At 41.0% G+C, this 17058-nt stretch overlaps 2 protein-coding genes across 2 annotated transcripts in view; both read left to right on the forward strand.

Moving 5' to 3' along the window:
* Positions 1-17058, forward strand: part of LOC125246551 — a 224906-nt gene that overhangs the window by 25455 nt on the left and 182393 nt on the right.
* The window catches only part of LOC125246571 (GTPase IMAP family member 9-like), a 27863-nt gene continuing 10964 nt past the window's right edge, over positions 160-17058 (forward strand). The window contains exon 1 of the mRNA XM_048157529.1: positions 160-176. Coding sequence (XP_048013486.1) covers positions 173-176 — 4 coding nt within the window. The 5' untranslated portion in view covers positions 160-172. The remainder of the gene's footprint in view (positions 177-17058) is intronic.

The following is a 17058-nucleotide window of genomic DNA, read 5'->3' on the forward strand; positions in this document are numbered from 1 at the left end:
ATTATTAACCATTATTTGTAGAGGCATTCCTGATAGCAGCTCTCAGTGATGCTCCTAAAAGCTGTTACTGAAGGAAATAAGTGCTTTCATTTCTTAAACAATCCAGTTCTTCATTGGGTGTGCTTTTGAAAACAGAAATTGCTTTACCTCAGATCAAAACATCAGATCACAGATGAGTGAGTCCACATACAGACAGGGCTGTGTTTTGCTATTATGTGTTTCTGTTTCAGTTTTGTCTGTTTTCATGTGGAAGATGGACATTATTAAGAGACTTAAAGAATCTTAAGATCTGACCCAACAAACATCAGCTTTCAGGAGCTCTTGGGTTTTGTTGGATCAGAGTGACAATGACAGTCATGTTTCCCAATATTATTAGTCCAACAGCAAATGTTGCTGGTGTTTCTGGTGTTTGTTAGTAAAGAATACTTAAAAAACTGAACATATCATTTTATGCTTGACCGTTTTTGTGTTAAATGTTTAGCTTTATCCCCTGGTTGAAAATCAGTTTTATACCTCATAAGCTATGTTTACATTCCATTCACCTATTTTTATGCACATTTGGGATATCGCATAAAAAACTTCTGGATGTAAACGCCAAGATGCTAATAAATTCTGAAAAAAAGCACATAAAAAGAAAAAAAACGTATGCACTTCTTTGAGTCAGATAATTTTTTATCTGATAAGAAAACATGCACATAAACTACGATGGAAACACATTTACAATACATTTGATGCGCATCAGAAATATCATGTGACTTCGCATGATGGGATGGCATAACTGCGGCAATCAGCAGACTGATCTTTTTCCACAGCATCTGAAATACATGACTGCATTCTCAAACAGTCATCATCTTCCTTCGAAATGTGTTTATTGCATTTTGTCTGTGCCTTCTGAGACGCAAGTATTTTATTATATATGAAAATTGTCATATACAGTGGCTTCTACTACTTTTCTTAAGCCAAGTTCACATTGCATGAATTTCAATGTCGTCAGATCACTGTTCTTTTCACACTGCACATCTGTCTGGGGTAGCATTCATTCGCTGCTGTGTGCACATTGCATGATGGATATGCGACAGTGGGTTACACATTGTCTTTACAATAGGAAAAAACACCGATAACTATGAAGAAGCGAGCGATCCAAATTGTCTGTGCACTGATTTGCAATGAAAAGGAGAAAAAAAAGATTACAGAGGAGGAAATGGTTGGGGAGACGCGGGTCTCATCCAATCTGAGACACTTTTAAATGTGGTTTTAAATCCGATACATATCCAATCTCTGGACATGCGACCTACGTCTAAACACGCATATCCGATTCCCATTGGAATTCCAAGCCATCGCAAGGTGAGGGCAACACGTTTGCTCACTAAAAGGTAGCTTTAATGTTGTATTATGAAGCAGACATGTTTGTATGCACTCGCACAAAAAATTTGCAGCATTATATTGAGGTGGGAACTTTATATGTCTAACGTTATCTATTTTTCACACACACACACACACACACACACACACGCGCACACACACACACACACACACACACACACACACACATACATTCAGCAGCTGAATTTCAACCTTTGCCCGGTTAATTTAAAAGAGACCGCCATGTTTTTGTTCGGTTTTCTAACAAGCCAAAAGCTTCACTGTAGCTACTCTCTCTCTCCCTAGCTCAATCGAATTCATTAAAAAAAATGAATTCTAAAACCGATAGCTGTAGATAAAATATCAAATACAAATTACCTTTATTTTCCGGTCTATATCTGTTAAGTCAGAATTCGTACTGCAAAACCTCCATGACCATGACACTGACAGCAGTTAAATTATCCATTCTGGCAGGTAATCATGGCCACTCAACATGACATGTATAAATAATTTTAATAGCACGGCCATTCAAAATCCAAGGATCTACTATGTGCATGTAAATCTATCAATGACAATCATTTTGGGGCAGGAAGTAATGTAAACACAGATATCGGATACCAGTCGCGTATAAAGTGAATGTAAACACACTGGCCAAAAAAATCAGATATGGTCAAAAGATCAGATCTGGTGCATTAAGACTTGCAGTGTAAAGCCGGGTACACACTGTGCGATTTATAATAGTCCTTTACGATGGTTGCTTGTCAGACTGTACGAACAGGATCCTCATGTCACACTGTGCACTGTCAGAAAAAATGTGCAAAATTTGTACCGTTAGGGGTGCAACAGCTTGTCACTGGGGCAGTAGGCCTACCTTTTAATGGGACAGAATTGTATCTTAATATAAAGGAACAAATTTGTACCATTCCATTTTGTACCTTTCAGGACATTTTTTGGACCATGGGCAACCAAAATGTACCTTTTGTTTGTTGAAACTTGCTGGTACAATATTGTACCTTCATTAAAGGTACAAATCTTGTCCCCTAAGGTACCACCCCGTGAAAAGCCTGTTTGTACCTTAACAATGGCAAATTTGTTCCTTTAAGAACTATTAAAGTTAACATTAAAGTTAAAGTTAACAAGTAAGAATAATATGCACATTCAACAACTGAATTCAAAAGGCACTTTAATATCAGAAAACTGTAAATACATATCAAATACTCATAAGTGGTTGAACAAACCCTGTTCCAGCTTACAGTAAAATATTTCTTTGTGTAAATACATCTGTCCAGTTTACAATAAAGACTTCAAAAATTATCATATTACTTCAAAAAAAGCTCAAGTTGCTGCAATTTCACAGGACAATTACACTAAAATGTAATTGCCCCCCCCCCCCCACACACACACTTTTGACACAACACCCTGCATTTATTTAACGTTAACATTTTCAAAGAAAATATTAGAAAAGACAAAGTAAATTTATTAAATTTGCATTCCCACTGACTAGTTACAACTGTACCTCTAGACTTAGGGCCAGATTTACTAACAGCTTGGACCAGCGCAAACCCTCTTTTGGCGTTAAAAATCCTACTGTCAGGATTTACTAAAGACATGCGTTGAGAGATAAGTGCTGAAAAGGCGTGGACAGTTATCTGATTGCTTATGCATTTGTAGAAGTTTTTTCTCTTTCAGACCTTAAATTCATGGGAGGAGAGTATTTAAATGAATCACGCAACGTAACTTACTAAGATTTGCACTTGTCAATTTACTGGTATTTGCCCCATTATTTAACGCCCCCCAAAAAAGCACATCTTAAAACATAGGTAATTTGTGCTGCGCTTGGTATATTGGCTGTTTCTTAATATGTGTTCTTCAGCAATCTTGCGTCCTTGTGTTCTCACTCTACGTCATCATCAACCATCGAATTTCAGTTCCAATACTCAAGAACGCAAGTACAGAGGACGCATGAAAGTACCCGGATGTGTTCTTGATATCGAGGATGCATCGAATGCAAACTTGGGCTGTGTTCCAGTTCGTTTTTTAAATGCCCTTCCCTCGCTAACTTCCCTCGGTCTCGTTGACTCGGATGTACGTCATTGCTTACATTGCACGAGTGCCCACTACTGGTGGAACCTTTGCAATGGGCTGAACTGGAACGTCCTAAGCCCTTGATCACTTGAAATGTGCAATGGAGCTGATTTATTATTTATTTTTCCCCTTACAAAAATTGTTTAATACAGCATTCTATATGTATATATGTGTGTTTTAGATGTTTAAAAAATAATTAATATATAATTGAGTTGTTTGTGGTGTGGTAAATTAAACGCGATATGCGGTGACATCATAATCGTGTTGCATTTTGGGTTATGGAGCTGCCTGAAGTTTACATATGAAGTAGACTCGCTCCCTCGGTCAAAATTGAGGGAGCGAGGGTCTGTCCATATAAACTTCCCTCATCCACTTCACGAAGTGAAACGCACTTCAAAATGGCGGCAGGGATTCCCCCCGAGGGGAAGTGTTTAGGGAAGTTTGCGAGTGCTGGTGCGGTCCAAATGGGATATATTGCCCTCCGAAGGGCACTTCGGAGTGAAAATAATCATGGCCGCCATGTTGAAGGGTCGTTCCAAACCGAAGTGCTCAAAACTGGCCACTTCAAAGGGCCCTTCGGAATGAAGGATTTCGAAGGGTACAACTGATGGACACTTCGGGCCCCCATGATCCTTTGCACAGGGAAGTTGTTTGACGTCACAGAATGGGTACAGGAGGCTCGGAGTTCGATTTTACCTATAAATGTATATATTTTTCTATACTACTGTAATATTTATACGAGTTAGATTTGGCACATTATTATGGTCAAAACGACATTGTACTTCAACAAAAATACTTTATAGCTCCCTTTATCAGTCCATTCAAATGTTTAAAATACATCTACAATATACATGGTGCGATAAACCTAAAATAAATAAATAAATAAACTAACGTTAAACAAAGGGGGCACAGCTTGCACAATCTACTCCTCTTTGATTGTCTCGTTAAGATGACGCAGAAGTACATTACAAAAGAAGAGGTTTTTTTTACCCCTACACCCCTCATCCCTTCGAAGCTCTCACTCCGGAGGGTAAACCCTCTGAAGGGATTAGGGCATAGGGATGAGCCCTTCCGAATGCAGGGAGTGTGTCTAAAACTGGAGTGGAACGCAGCGTTAAGAGAATCGAACCATTAAAAATCCCAGAAGACGCTGCGGGCGGTCGACATACGGAAGCCTGCAAGCTTTAAAGTTCTCGTTCTCACTTTTGAGATTCCCGCTACAAGCTCGCAAATACATGATGGCTCGTGAAAGTAAACCGTTTGTTTTGCTTAATTTTAATAAAGTGATTACCTGAAGAAAACCTGCAGTATTTTTATTGGAATATATAAAAAATAATCTTAACATTGACAAAGCATGTAACACAAAGACTCATTTTCATAAATTTATACACGTGGTGAAATAAAAAGATATAAAATGATATAAAAAGAATGTCTATAATAATATGAAAGAAATCTTTTAATAGGTCATGACATTTGTTTGTGATGTTATGTTGTATTTATTGTGCATTAGCCACTTATAATATGCTGGGACGGTCAGTTGAGCAACAAGATTGCAGCACATCTCAATTCTCAAATGATGCGTTCTGTGTCCTCGCGTCCTTCCGAGTTTGTTCTTTCAAGGTCGCCTGGCAAGACTGGACTCTACGAGAACGCAAGTCCGTTCTCTATGTTCTTGGAATTGAGAAACAGCCATTGCGTTGGTCCTCATGGAAATTTGATGTTTTGTCTGTGCTTGTCAGTGAGTAACAGGCAGAAATTTCCACTCCCAGCGCTTTTATGGAATTGCCCTGTTTAGTAAATCTGGCCCTTAATGTAGAATATTTATTATCTTACTACAGTTATATATAACACCTGTCAGATTGTGACAATTGTTCACTTTATCCCCAAATATCACCAGAAGTAAATCAAGAACAGCATGAAAATCCACATGTAAAAAAGACATTTAGCAACTAAAGACATAGAATATTCAGTTCATTTTTTCAAAACAAACAGATTCTAAAGCCAAAACACGTATACCACAAAGATTGACAGCTTCCCTTCTGGCATCCATGTAATGTGGTTCTATAACGGATTTCCCCTTAACCAACATAAACACATTGTACACATTTTTGCTTAAAGGTTTAGTTCACCCAAAAGTAAAAATTCTGTCATTAATTGCTCACCCTCATGTCCTTCCACACCCACAAGACTTTCGCTCATCTTTGGAACAGAAATGAAGATATTTTTGAGAAAATCTGAGAGCTTTCTGTCCCTCCATAAGCATCAACACAACTTGCACATTCAAGGCCCAGAACGGTAGGAAAGACATTGTTTAAAAAAACTTAATTTACCACTTTATTTACAAAAACTTTCTCAAGAGCACCACAATCCATGCATGTTGTGTTCACACATGAGCTGATGCTGTCACGTGAATGCACTTTGGATAAATTATTTTGTAAATAAAGCGGTAAATTGTGTTGTTGTTGTAGCATATGTACAAATATTAGACTGGGCAATAAACTTTGGAATTTTCAGAATGCTTTTAGCCTGCTGAACTGTGTTTGTAAATCTCACATTGGCTCCGGCCTGGCGGACACTAATGGATCACGTTTTATGGCTATTTCGATAGATTCCTGAACCTTTCCCCCGCGACTTCAAAGGGACCGCGGCCACCTCGGATCGAATTATGGCAATCTGAGCACGCACAGACATTACAGCCAAAACCCAACACCCACACACAAACATGCTTAGAGACTGTATGTACAGATATTCTCAAAATATGACTGTGCCAAAATGTACCCGTCATGTACTTCAAGTGCATGTATGTATCCTGAGTGTTTAAACTTAGTTTAAATGACTTAGTTGTACTAGTGTCATTTCTAATGATTACATTTGACTGTAAACTAGAACTTCTTTTATATGCTTTTCTTACATGACAAGTTTGGTCTCTTTTTAAAGCTCTTTCCACATCTCATTCACCGATGTATGTCACATAACTGCAAAATGCACTGTTCTATTTTTAATGGTACAGTGAAGAAAATACACTCCTATCTGATGCCTCCATAAATTATGCAAATCAAGCCACAAGACAAGACAAAGGAAAGTTTCACCCGCCAACTTTGCACCTATGTCATTGGCTAGTTCACCCAGGGAGGTGTGTTGGCTTGTCTGTCATAAAAGAGGAGCACCAGGATTTTATTCGGTGTCTCCCGATTGTCTCTCGATTACCTCTGCATCGTCCATCGCCTCTGTGCACGGACGTCTCAGGTGACCGCGCTCCTATCACGCGCTCATATTCTTTCGGGACCACCATCTCCGGCGAAACAAACTTTCAAGTCCTCAGTCAAACCTTCCCGTGGAAACGGAAGAAGCCAACCAACATCAGCCGCACTTCTCCAAAACTCAGCATGTAACTGATGCAAGTAGACTACCGTTTCTCTGTCTTAGATAATGAAACTGATTTCTGTGCTGGCTCTCAAGGACTGTTAGGAATAACCTTCCTTTTTATAATAGTCTGTGAGGAGCTAACGGTTTGATGGACAAACTATATTTAGTTTCTCAATATAACTATTAAACCAGAACTAATCATATATGTAATTGTAATAAAATGTAATAAAATATAATTAATTCACAATATATGTGTTTAATTCCCCCATGGGTCGATATATGCATCATAATTAATCATAAGGCTTTATAATTTATTATATTTATATATTTCACCCATAAATTGATTAAACCTGTACAAATACATTACATTGTTGTTACTTTATATGACAGATTTAATTTAGGCATTTATGCACACAGAAATATTGATGAGTGAACAAAGTTTTGTTAAAACTATTGAAGGAAATGGTAAATGTAAATTATATTTTTGAATTTGCATTATCATTTTGCTCCAAGCATTGCATGGCATGGAAAATGTAAATTCAAATAAGAAATACAATACAACTTTACATAATGCATTGCCATTTTGCACATTACATTTCAAAATAACATTTGTTACCTGTATGCTTGCATGTTTTATGATTGTTTTGAAGACTCAGAGATTTGAATGAATAGACTTTTAATGAAAGGACTGAAATCTTACAGATTTCATCTAAAGTGCAGTTTTACTGTACTTTATTTATCAAGATTTACATTACTGTGTCATTATGACAAACAAACTCTGAGAACTAAAATTTCAACCTGTGTGTGATCCTCAGAAGAAAGAATATCACAAGAGAATATTGTAAGATTATAACAATAATAATTCTAACTCATTTTGTACTAATACTTGCCTCATAGCTGAAGATGCAGACTTGTTGGATATTTTTCATCAATTTAACTTCTCAAAAAAGCTGTGATATCCTTGAGACCAGCACTGACAGTTTCCCCTTCATGATCTGAAAGTTAAAGACACATTTGCTGAGTTTCAAAGTACTCTAATAAAATTAATGAGGTGTATATGACTTAGAGATAGGGCAGAATCAGGTAATCACATTCTTTTAAACACAGAGACCGAACGATAGGGAAATCACATGGAACGCGATCAATTTGTCTGTATTGTTGATATTCGCTCGCTGGCGTCAATGGGTGGCTGTAACATCTTATACACTTATACAACATAAAACTCACCTTTGAATTTGCTCCTCTCTTCATCTGATAATTTGAGTCGAGCCTCTTGCTCAGTTCTTCTGACGATAAAGAAGCCGAAGTCCTGGTTGTGGTGGCTGCTTCCCACTCTCCGTTGTTTGAAAATTTCTTAACGGCTGCTGCGACTTCAGCCAGTCAGGTCTTTCCCGTACAGGTACAGTTATTGAAAAGGTACAAAACTCTTCTTTGAGGAACATTATTTGTACCATTGTGTACCTTTATTTCTGCGAGTGTGTGAATGATCTCAGCTGTCATTTATGTCAGACTGCACAACAGTCAAGATGCATTAAAAACAGAAGTGCACATGAAAACTTGTCTGGAGTTTTACATCAACCCACACACGTTCGGTGACTGTGAGCTGCATTACACGCGGGACTGAAATGGTGGCTAACAAAGACATCTCTATCATTAATTTTGATCATGGCTTGTCTTGAAAAACGAAGACAATTTGATGTTTATCATAGGAGAAGTCATACTGGAGGATTGTGTACCAAATCTTCTGACACTGCCAGAATTTTGAATTTTGTCTGAGGTAAAATTTGATCGCACCGGTCATTAACCGACTGCCTGTCAATATGTCAAACAAGCGACTACAGATTTTAGCCTAGGATTATTGGAATCTTTTAGGATTTGCAAAATATTTCTCAGGCGACCAAATCGTGGCCAAAATCGCACAGTGTGAACCAGCCTTAAATGCAGCCTCAGATTGTGTGTTTGATAATTCACACTGCGTGACTGTCAATTACATAAACACGTGCCGATTTGCCTTCAATTTCGGGCATTTGTCTGCGATTTCACAAAATCTGTCGCCGATAGAAAATCGGGGCTAAAATCGTGCAGTGTGAACTCAGCATTAGTGATATTTGTCATTAGTGATATTTAACCCCAGTGACGACCCCAGTGAATGTTTTTGTTTTCTTTGCCTCACTGTATGGAAATACTGCTTTATTTGCAAATGTTTTATGCATTATTCCCATTTTGCGCGTAACTTAAGTTCGCAATTTAGGGTGGAAGCATGCTGTCACAGAGGCTACACCATCTGCCACATCAGACTCTTCAGCTCCATTCTTTAGATTTTGAAGAAAACTAATATACCAGTTTATTTTGAATATCGGCTTCATAATTAATAACTTTGATTTGCTGTCACTGGTGTGATACACACACGGAACCAGTTTGGTTATTGCCTCCGGCCGGTGCAAAATTGCCATAATGCCATTTTGGACAGCTGCGGGCTGGGACCTGGAGGAGTAAAATTGGGTGCTTCTCAGACGGAAGGGCCAACTTAGCGACTTTTTTTCTAGAAAGAGCATTGTGACAAAGCTACTTGTTGAAACCTTATCTATCTTCCGAGACCACCCGGTACTGTGGCACGAGATCTTGCTTTCCTGCCACATGCAGGCCCACCTCTTTGCGTCTGTTCAGTGAGCAGCTAAAGCCCCGGGTATACTTCACTTTCTGCACGCAGTCGTATCTGTGCATCTTTCAAAGTATATTCAACCACGGATGCGCACAAGTACCCCAGAGCCAGTCTGGACGACACAATTTAATTGGTTTGTAATACAGCAAATCTTATTGGTAGACACTTCAAACAAGCCGGAGCATGCATTCCTTTATGTGGCCTACGATTTTGTGAATGATTTGGTGTATAGGGAAATATTAAGTGCTAACTCTAATTGTATCTTATTATCTGTTTAGTATTTTAGTTAGGATCTATTGGGTAGCCTAATGTTTTATTGTACTTAAGACACAGAATAGATGAAGTTATTGTTTACAAACGAACGCATTGCTATGCCACCTCCGGGAACTTCAGGCTAAATAGAGCTGTTTTAAATTTAGCACTTCATTCATTTGACTTCTTCATATTTCCATATGTATTTAAATTGGCCTAAGACATCGGACAAAAACCCAAACGCAAACAGCTGATTTTACATTTTAAAGCACGATCGGCTTTTGATGATTTGTTGTCCAATGCTTGCATGGTATAAAGTGCTAATAAGTTATATGGCTATATGGGCCTATAAGTTCTGTAGGCCTATAGTTTTTAAAGGTTCCTATTGTATAGTAGGCCTAAATAAGTGTTATTAAAAATCCAATTATTTATCAACCCCCGCATTGTGTTATACGTTATAAGAGTGAAAATAGATTCAAATTAACACTAACTGTATAGCCATATATGCTATCTGCATAACTATAAAAAAAATCACATGCAGCTGTAAATCTATAACGTTAGGACTTGTGATATGAACATTCATTGCTTAAATACTTGAGCACATAAATAATATTATTTGCTATAGTTCGACATAACTTATGTTTTAATAATAATAAAAAATTCAGAATACATCTTTGCATTCAAAATAAATGCAAAGATATATATATTTTTTTCAGGATTGCAAGGTTTCTATTGTATGCACAAAAATATGGTCAGTGCGTGTGGGCTATTGGAAGCCTATTGTCTTATTTGTCACTGTAGTTTTGCTTTAAAATGTAAACTCAAACGCACTTTTGGGTTTATCAAATGTATTACTGAAATACAGTGAATTATCATCATTTGTGTAAAATCTTTTGAGTTTGTGCATCCACCGATCCTAATAGAAATATGAAGAAGCCTAAATGGATGTAAAAAAAATACAAAGCCCTGCATGACCTGCAGAAAATATAGTCTAGAAAATATATCGGCCTATAGAAAATATCTCTCCTTTGCAATGCCATAGTTTCATGCAGTCCTAAAAGTGGCACTGACTTATCTGCTGGATAAAATAATAAATACAATATAGCTAAATCTCAAACAGTGTTATCAATTATATCAGCAAGATATTTTGTAAGATCGCCCAGCCCTGAAACTGCTCGATATTAAAGTTTATAGACAATATTACTTTTTGTAAAGCTGCTTTGAAGCGATGTGTATTGAGCGTTATACAAATAAATTTGACTTTACTTCACTTGATGTAGTCCTGGCTCTATATATCATGGCCACAAATTAAGAATTTGTTCCCCAGATTTAGCAGTATATTAGACAGCGATTTTCTGCCTGAAGAGCCCGGAGATGCCGTACCAAGTGTATACAGTAGCTACACTAACTTCATCTAACTTGATTTGTCTTAAGTTCATAAAAACATTAGCCAATTTGTCGTAACTGAAATTGCCATGGTTAGCACTTAATATTTATGTAGTATGGTCAAACAGTGTAGATAATTCATAAAGTTAGCACAAAAAGGAACGTGCATGCCCATGTCCCAAGCGTCTATGCCAATAAACTCTGCTGTATTATAAACCAATGAAATTGGGTGTAGGTGGAGCGACACGTGTCACCCCTTGCCTTAATGTGTCGCCCCGCCCCAATCATCCAGACTGCAATCTGCTGTGCGTTCCAAATGGGAAATATCACCCTCCAAAGGGCACTTCGGAGTGAAAACAATCATGGCTGCCATATTGAAGGGTCGTTTCAAACTGAAGTGCTTAAAACTGGCCACTTCAAAGGGCACCTTCAGAATGAAGGAAGTTGTTTGACCTCACAGAATGGGTACAGGAGGCTTGGAGTTCGAATTTACCTATAAATGATTGTCTCGTTAAGATGATGCAGAAGTGCGTTCCAAAAAAAACATTTTTTTGACCCCTACACCCTCCGGAGGGTAAACCCTTTGAATGGATTAGGGCATAGGGATGAGCCCTTCCAAATGGAACGCAGGGCTAGGGTTACTCGATGCGCATGGATGACCGAGGTCGACACATGTGCAGTACAATTTTTTCTATAGTTAACCAGACATAAGCTGCGTCCGAAAACCTAGGTAGCTGTCTTGCTGCCTCGCTGCCTTGCTGCCTTATAAGAGAATGACTTGTACGGCAGCATTTGTGCATGAAGGCACCTCATGAAACTGATTTCCGACAGACTTCTGAGGCAGCATAACGGTTTAATGATCTACAGCAAAATAGTGCGAGCTTTGGTGAGAACTAAACAAGTGATTAATTATGGCGTTATTTTACTGTCTAATGTCGAGAGCACATTACTGTTATGCGAGAGCACATACATGTAATGCGCAAACCCGAATCTCTCCACTCGCGCGCGGATTTCCTTTGCCCTCACACGAAACTGGACGTGCGATCTCAAATATACAGTGCTCTCTTATGAACTCTCTCACCTCTCGCTCAGATATTGCGTGTGCGCGCTCAAACTGTGTCCTGTGCGCTCGCAAAGTTAATGTATTATCTAACATGAACTAACAATGTGCAATACATTACTGTAATAGTATCACCATAGTGAATTTGTTTTGAGGTCTGGTAAAACATGACATACAAAAATACTTAGGCTATAAGCTCTTATGTATGCACAATTAATCAAAAGAACATGATCTTAATTCTAAATGACAACAATTCGGTTATGTCTATTAAACCTTTGAAATTACGATCATACCAGAATATTTAAACCTGCTTTTGCATTGCCGCTGAAAGCAGTGGTCATGTAAGCTATATGTTTTAAACAGCTTCACAAAGTGTTTTCAACAACACACTATTGCTACTTTTGTGTTGCAAACTTTAAATAATAACACAAGGGGGCGCCAGGCTCTGTGGGGAGAGGAACAGAGGAATGGTGAGGTTTTAGCAAGGAAACATGAAACATAGGGTGAATCTTGTACTCAGGAGGAAGTTGTAGTTGATAGGTGACGGGATTGATCTGACGATGGATGGTGAAGGGGCCAATTAATCTGGGACTCAGCTTCCTACAGGGCAGGCGCATCCTGATGTCCCTGGTCGACAGCCAAACCTTCTGTCCTGGCTGGTAGTTGGGTGCTTCAGAGCGCGGAAGGTCAGCTGCCATCCTGCGCCTACGTAGGGCTCGTTGGAGTTAGAGATGAGCTGAGTCCCAGACCCTCTCGCTTTCCCGGAACCAGTAATCCACTGCTGGCACATCTGATGGTTCCCCGGTCCAGGGGAACAGTGGGGTTGATAGCCGAGTACGCACTAGAAGGGAGTTAGTCCAGTAGTAGGCTGACGGAGGGAGTTCTGGGTGTACTCGGCCCAACCCAGAAACTGGTTCCAGGAGTCCTGGTGACCGTGACAGAAGGTATGTAGGAAACGGCCAATCTCCTGTGTCTTCCTCTCCGTCTGATTTGGAACGGGCAGAGGTTGTAGTTTCCCGGAGGGGAGATGGCATGGACTTTTTGAGATGGCACATTCCCTGCACCCTCCTGATGTCAGTTGTCATGTTCAGCCACCAGAAGCGTTGTTTTAACAACGAGAGGGTTTCATTGACCCCTGGGTGGCCAGTGCCCAGTGACGTGTGTGATGCGTGGATCAGGGGAGTGCGCTGTGTCCAGGTGATGTATGGCAAACCTTTGGGGCAACCCAAAGTGTTGGTAGAGGCATTAGACTCGGGCAGGGTCTCTTCTGACCAGACGATAGGATTCATGAAAAGTTTCTCTGCAAGTATGGGCTCTGGATCTTCGGTGCTTACTTCAGGTCCATAAATGCGGGAAAGAGCATCAGCTTTCACATTCTTTGATCCTGGTCGATATGAGATTGTGAAATTGAATCTGGTGAAGAAAAGAGCCCATCTAGCTTGATGTGGATTTAACCTTTTGGCGTCCTGTAGATACTCCAGGTTCTTATGGTCCGTAAGAACTACGAACGGGTGCTGGGCTCCTTCGAGCCAATGCCTCCACTCCTCCAGGGCGAGCTTAATGGCAAGAAGCTCCCTGTTCCCGATGTCATAATTGACCTCCGCCGGGTTGAGTTTGCGGGAGAAGGCGGCACATGGAAGAAGTCTACTTGGGTTCCCCTGCTGCTGGGAGAGGACCGCTCCCACTCTGGTGGTGGAAGCATCAACTTCAACGACAAATGGTGTATCAGGATCAGGATGAACCAGGAGGGGAGCGGTTGTGAAGGCTTTCTTCAGAGTTTTGAAGGCTTGGGTGGCTACTGGGGTCCAGGACAGAGAATTGGGCTTACTGCGTAACAGATCCGTAAGAGGAGTGGTGATGGTACTGTAGTCTTGAATGAATCTTCTGTAGAAATTAGCGAAACCCAGGAATCTTTGCAGTTCTTTTACGGATGTGGGGATGGGCCAGTCCTTGATGGCTGAAACCTTCCTATTGTCCATCCGGATGCAACTGTGATGAATGTTGTAGCCAAGGAACTGCACTAAGGGCTGATGGAAGATGCATTTCTCGGCTTTCAGGAACAGATTGAAAGCACTCAGGCATTGCAGGACCTCCGCAATGTGGCGCCGATGGGCGGCCAGGCTCCGGGAATAGATCAAGATGTTGTCGATGTAAACTAGAACTGACTTGTCCAGGAACTCCCGGAGCACCTCATGCATGAAGTCCTGAAATACAGAGGGGGTGTTGACGAGTCTGCACGGCATCACAAGATACTCGTAGTGGCTGGTAGGGGTCACAAAAGCTGTCTTCCATTCGTCCCCCTCACGTATTCGGATGAGGTTGTACGCGCTGCGGAGGTCCAACTTGGTGAACACAGTGGCACCTCTGAGATGTTCCAGCGCTGATGGGACGAGAGGAAGCGGGTATCTGAATTTCACTGTAATCTTGTTTAAACCTCTATAATCTATGCAGGGCCTCAAGTCTCCGTCCTTTTTAGCCACAAAGAAGAAGCTGGAAGCAGCAGGGGAAGTAGACCGACGAATGTAGCCTTTTGATAGAGCATCAGTGATATAGTCCTCCATGGCCTTCTCCTCCAGGATGGAGAGGGAATAGATTTTTCCTCTGGGCACTGGCTCACCGGTGTCAGATCAATGGCACAGTCCCATGGTCAGTGTGGAGGCAGCGTGGAGACTTTCTTTGGACAGAAGACATCGCTGAAGTGGGCGTAACATTTAGGGATATCTGTTGAGCGGTTTTCAAGTGGGCTTTCCACAGACATAGCACAGACTTGGATTTCTTCAGAATGTGGAGAACTTGGAACAGGAAGCTCAGGAAAACAGTCATTAAACACTGGTTACCGCACTTCAGGATCTCTCCTGTCCTCCAGGAGATGATAGGGTTGTGCTGCTCCAACCAGGGGCGCCCTAAAATCACGTCAGCGGTTGAATCCTCCAGAACCAGCAGATGGATCTCCTCCATATGAAGAATGCTGAATTGAAGGTGAATAGGATGGCACTGTAGCGCACCTGTCGTAGAGGTCTTCCAGTCACAGAGTGGATTTGGTAGGTTTTCGGCGTGGCTGCTGTTTTGAGCTGAAGCTGGCGGCTGAAGGCTCCAGAGATGAAATTCCCGGCTGACCCAGAGTCGAGGAGAGCATTAACTAGAAACAGAAGTCGGCAGAAGTAAGGTTTACAACAATGGTAAGTGGTTTCATCTTATTTAGCGTAGGCATGATAACACTCACCATGGGTCGTACGGAGAGAGTGGGGCATTCAGCGATGTAATGCCCAGCTTGACCACAGTATAGACAGAGGTTCTGGGTCAGCCGTCTCTGCCGCTCAGCCGATGAAAGACGAGAGTTTTCAATTTGCATAGGTTCATTGGCTGGTTCTGGGGAGCCGATGGAATCTGGACACCAGAGGATGGATGGGAAAAGTGACTGGCCCTGGTGCTCTTCGAGACACGACTGCATACGAGTGGCGAATCTGATGGATAGCTGGATAAACCATTCAAGCCCAATGGAATCCTTGTATGCAGCGAGATCCAACCGCACGCGAGGGTCCAAACCTTGACGGTAAGTGGTACACAGGTCTTGTTCGTTCCAACCACTTGATGCAGCAAGGGTTCTAAACTGGAGAGCATAGTCAGTCACAGACATGGAACCTTGTTTTAATTGATATAATCTCTCACCAACTGATGAATCCTAGGCAGGTTTTCCGAACACTTCTTTAAAGTGAGTAATGAAGCTTGACATAGACTGAACAATGGGGTTTTTCTGTGACCAGAGTGGTTCAGCCCAACGAAGAGCTTTTCTGTCGAGTTGGGAGATTATAAACGCCACTTTAGAGATACAGGTGCGGTTGCATCTCCAGGACCAGCGAACACTGCAGCAGGAATCCGTTGCAATCCTCCGCTGAACCAGAGAAGGGCGCCGGTTTGGCCATGGGACTGGCGACCGCAGATGGTGAAGGAATTGCGGCGGGGAATGTGGAAGTGTGTGCTGGCGGTGTTGTTGTGGAAGTGCTGGAGAGTGTGCGACGAAGTGCATCCACAAGATCTTGGAATGGATCCGGAGCGCTCATTCTGGCTGTTCAGACGGTTTTGGTCCGGTCTTCTGTTATAAACAGAAGGGGACGGAGACACTGGTGGAATATAAGTATAGTTTTTTGAACAGTTCAGAATGAGTGAGCAGAGTGCAGGTGAGTTGAGACTGATGCAGTTTGTGACAGATGCAATCGTAGAGCTGATACTTGTCTTGTAATTTCCAGGAATCGAGAATGTCAGGCAGACGAGGAGCAGACTAGACACAGAGACTCTTACGGAAGACAAGGAGAAAGCTGGAGACAGGTGAGTAATCATCGAGGGAGTCCTTAAGGTAAGCATAACAAGGTGAGTATGCATTAACGAGACCGGACAGTGACTGTGTGTGCTGCTGTGTCTTTTATGGTGCTGGTGATTGCTGTGCTGATGGGATGCAGGTGTGGATGATTAGTACTCTGGTGAGGGAGTGCGCAGTAATTGGGTGACTGTTTAGCCTGGCGTGTCTGTGACAGATATTGGCTAATATGTTGGTTTTATGATAAATCATCCCACATGGAAAGAACCTATATGTGGATATATGCGCATATATGAAACCTATATGCAGTGTATATGTACATATATGCTGCATATATGCACATATATGATAATATATATGCTGCATATATGCGCATATATACTGCATATATGTGTATATATGCCACATATAGGCAAAATTGAGGTGCATATATGTGCATATACAGGAAATATAGGTCTCCTGTATTGCTTCTTCATATCCATATATATGCCCTATACATACAAGATATGTCTTCTATATAGCTAATGGCAGGATCTGGTCATTTTGTAGCTCATATCTCATTTTTGACTG

This window comes from Megalobrama amblycephala, linkage group LG15, assembly GCF_018812025.1.
Source record: "Megalobrama amblycephala isolate DHTTF-2021 linkage group LG15, ASM1881202v1, whole genome shotgun sequence".
In the NCBI taxonomy this organism is placed as follows: domain Eukaryota; kingdom Metazoa; phylum Chordata; class Actinopteri; order Cypriniformes; family Xenocyprididae; genus Megalobrama; species Megalobrama amblycephala.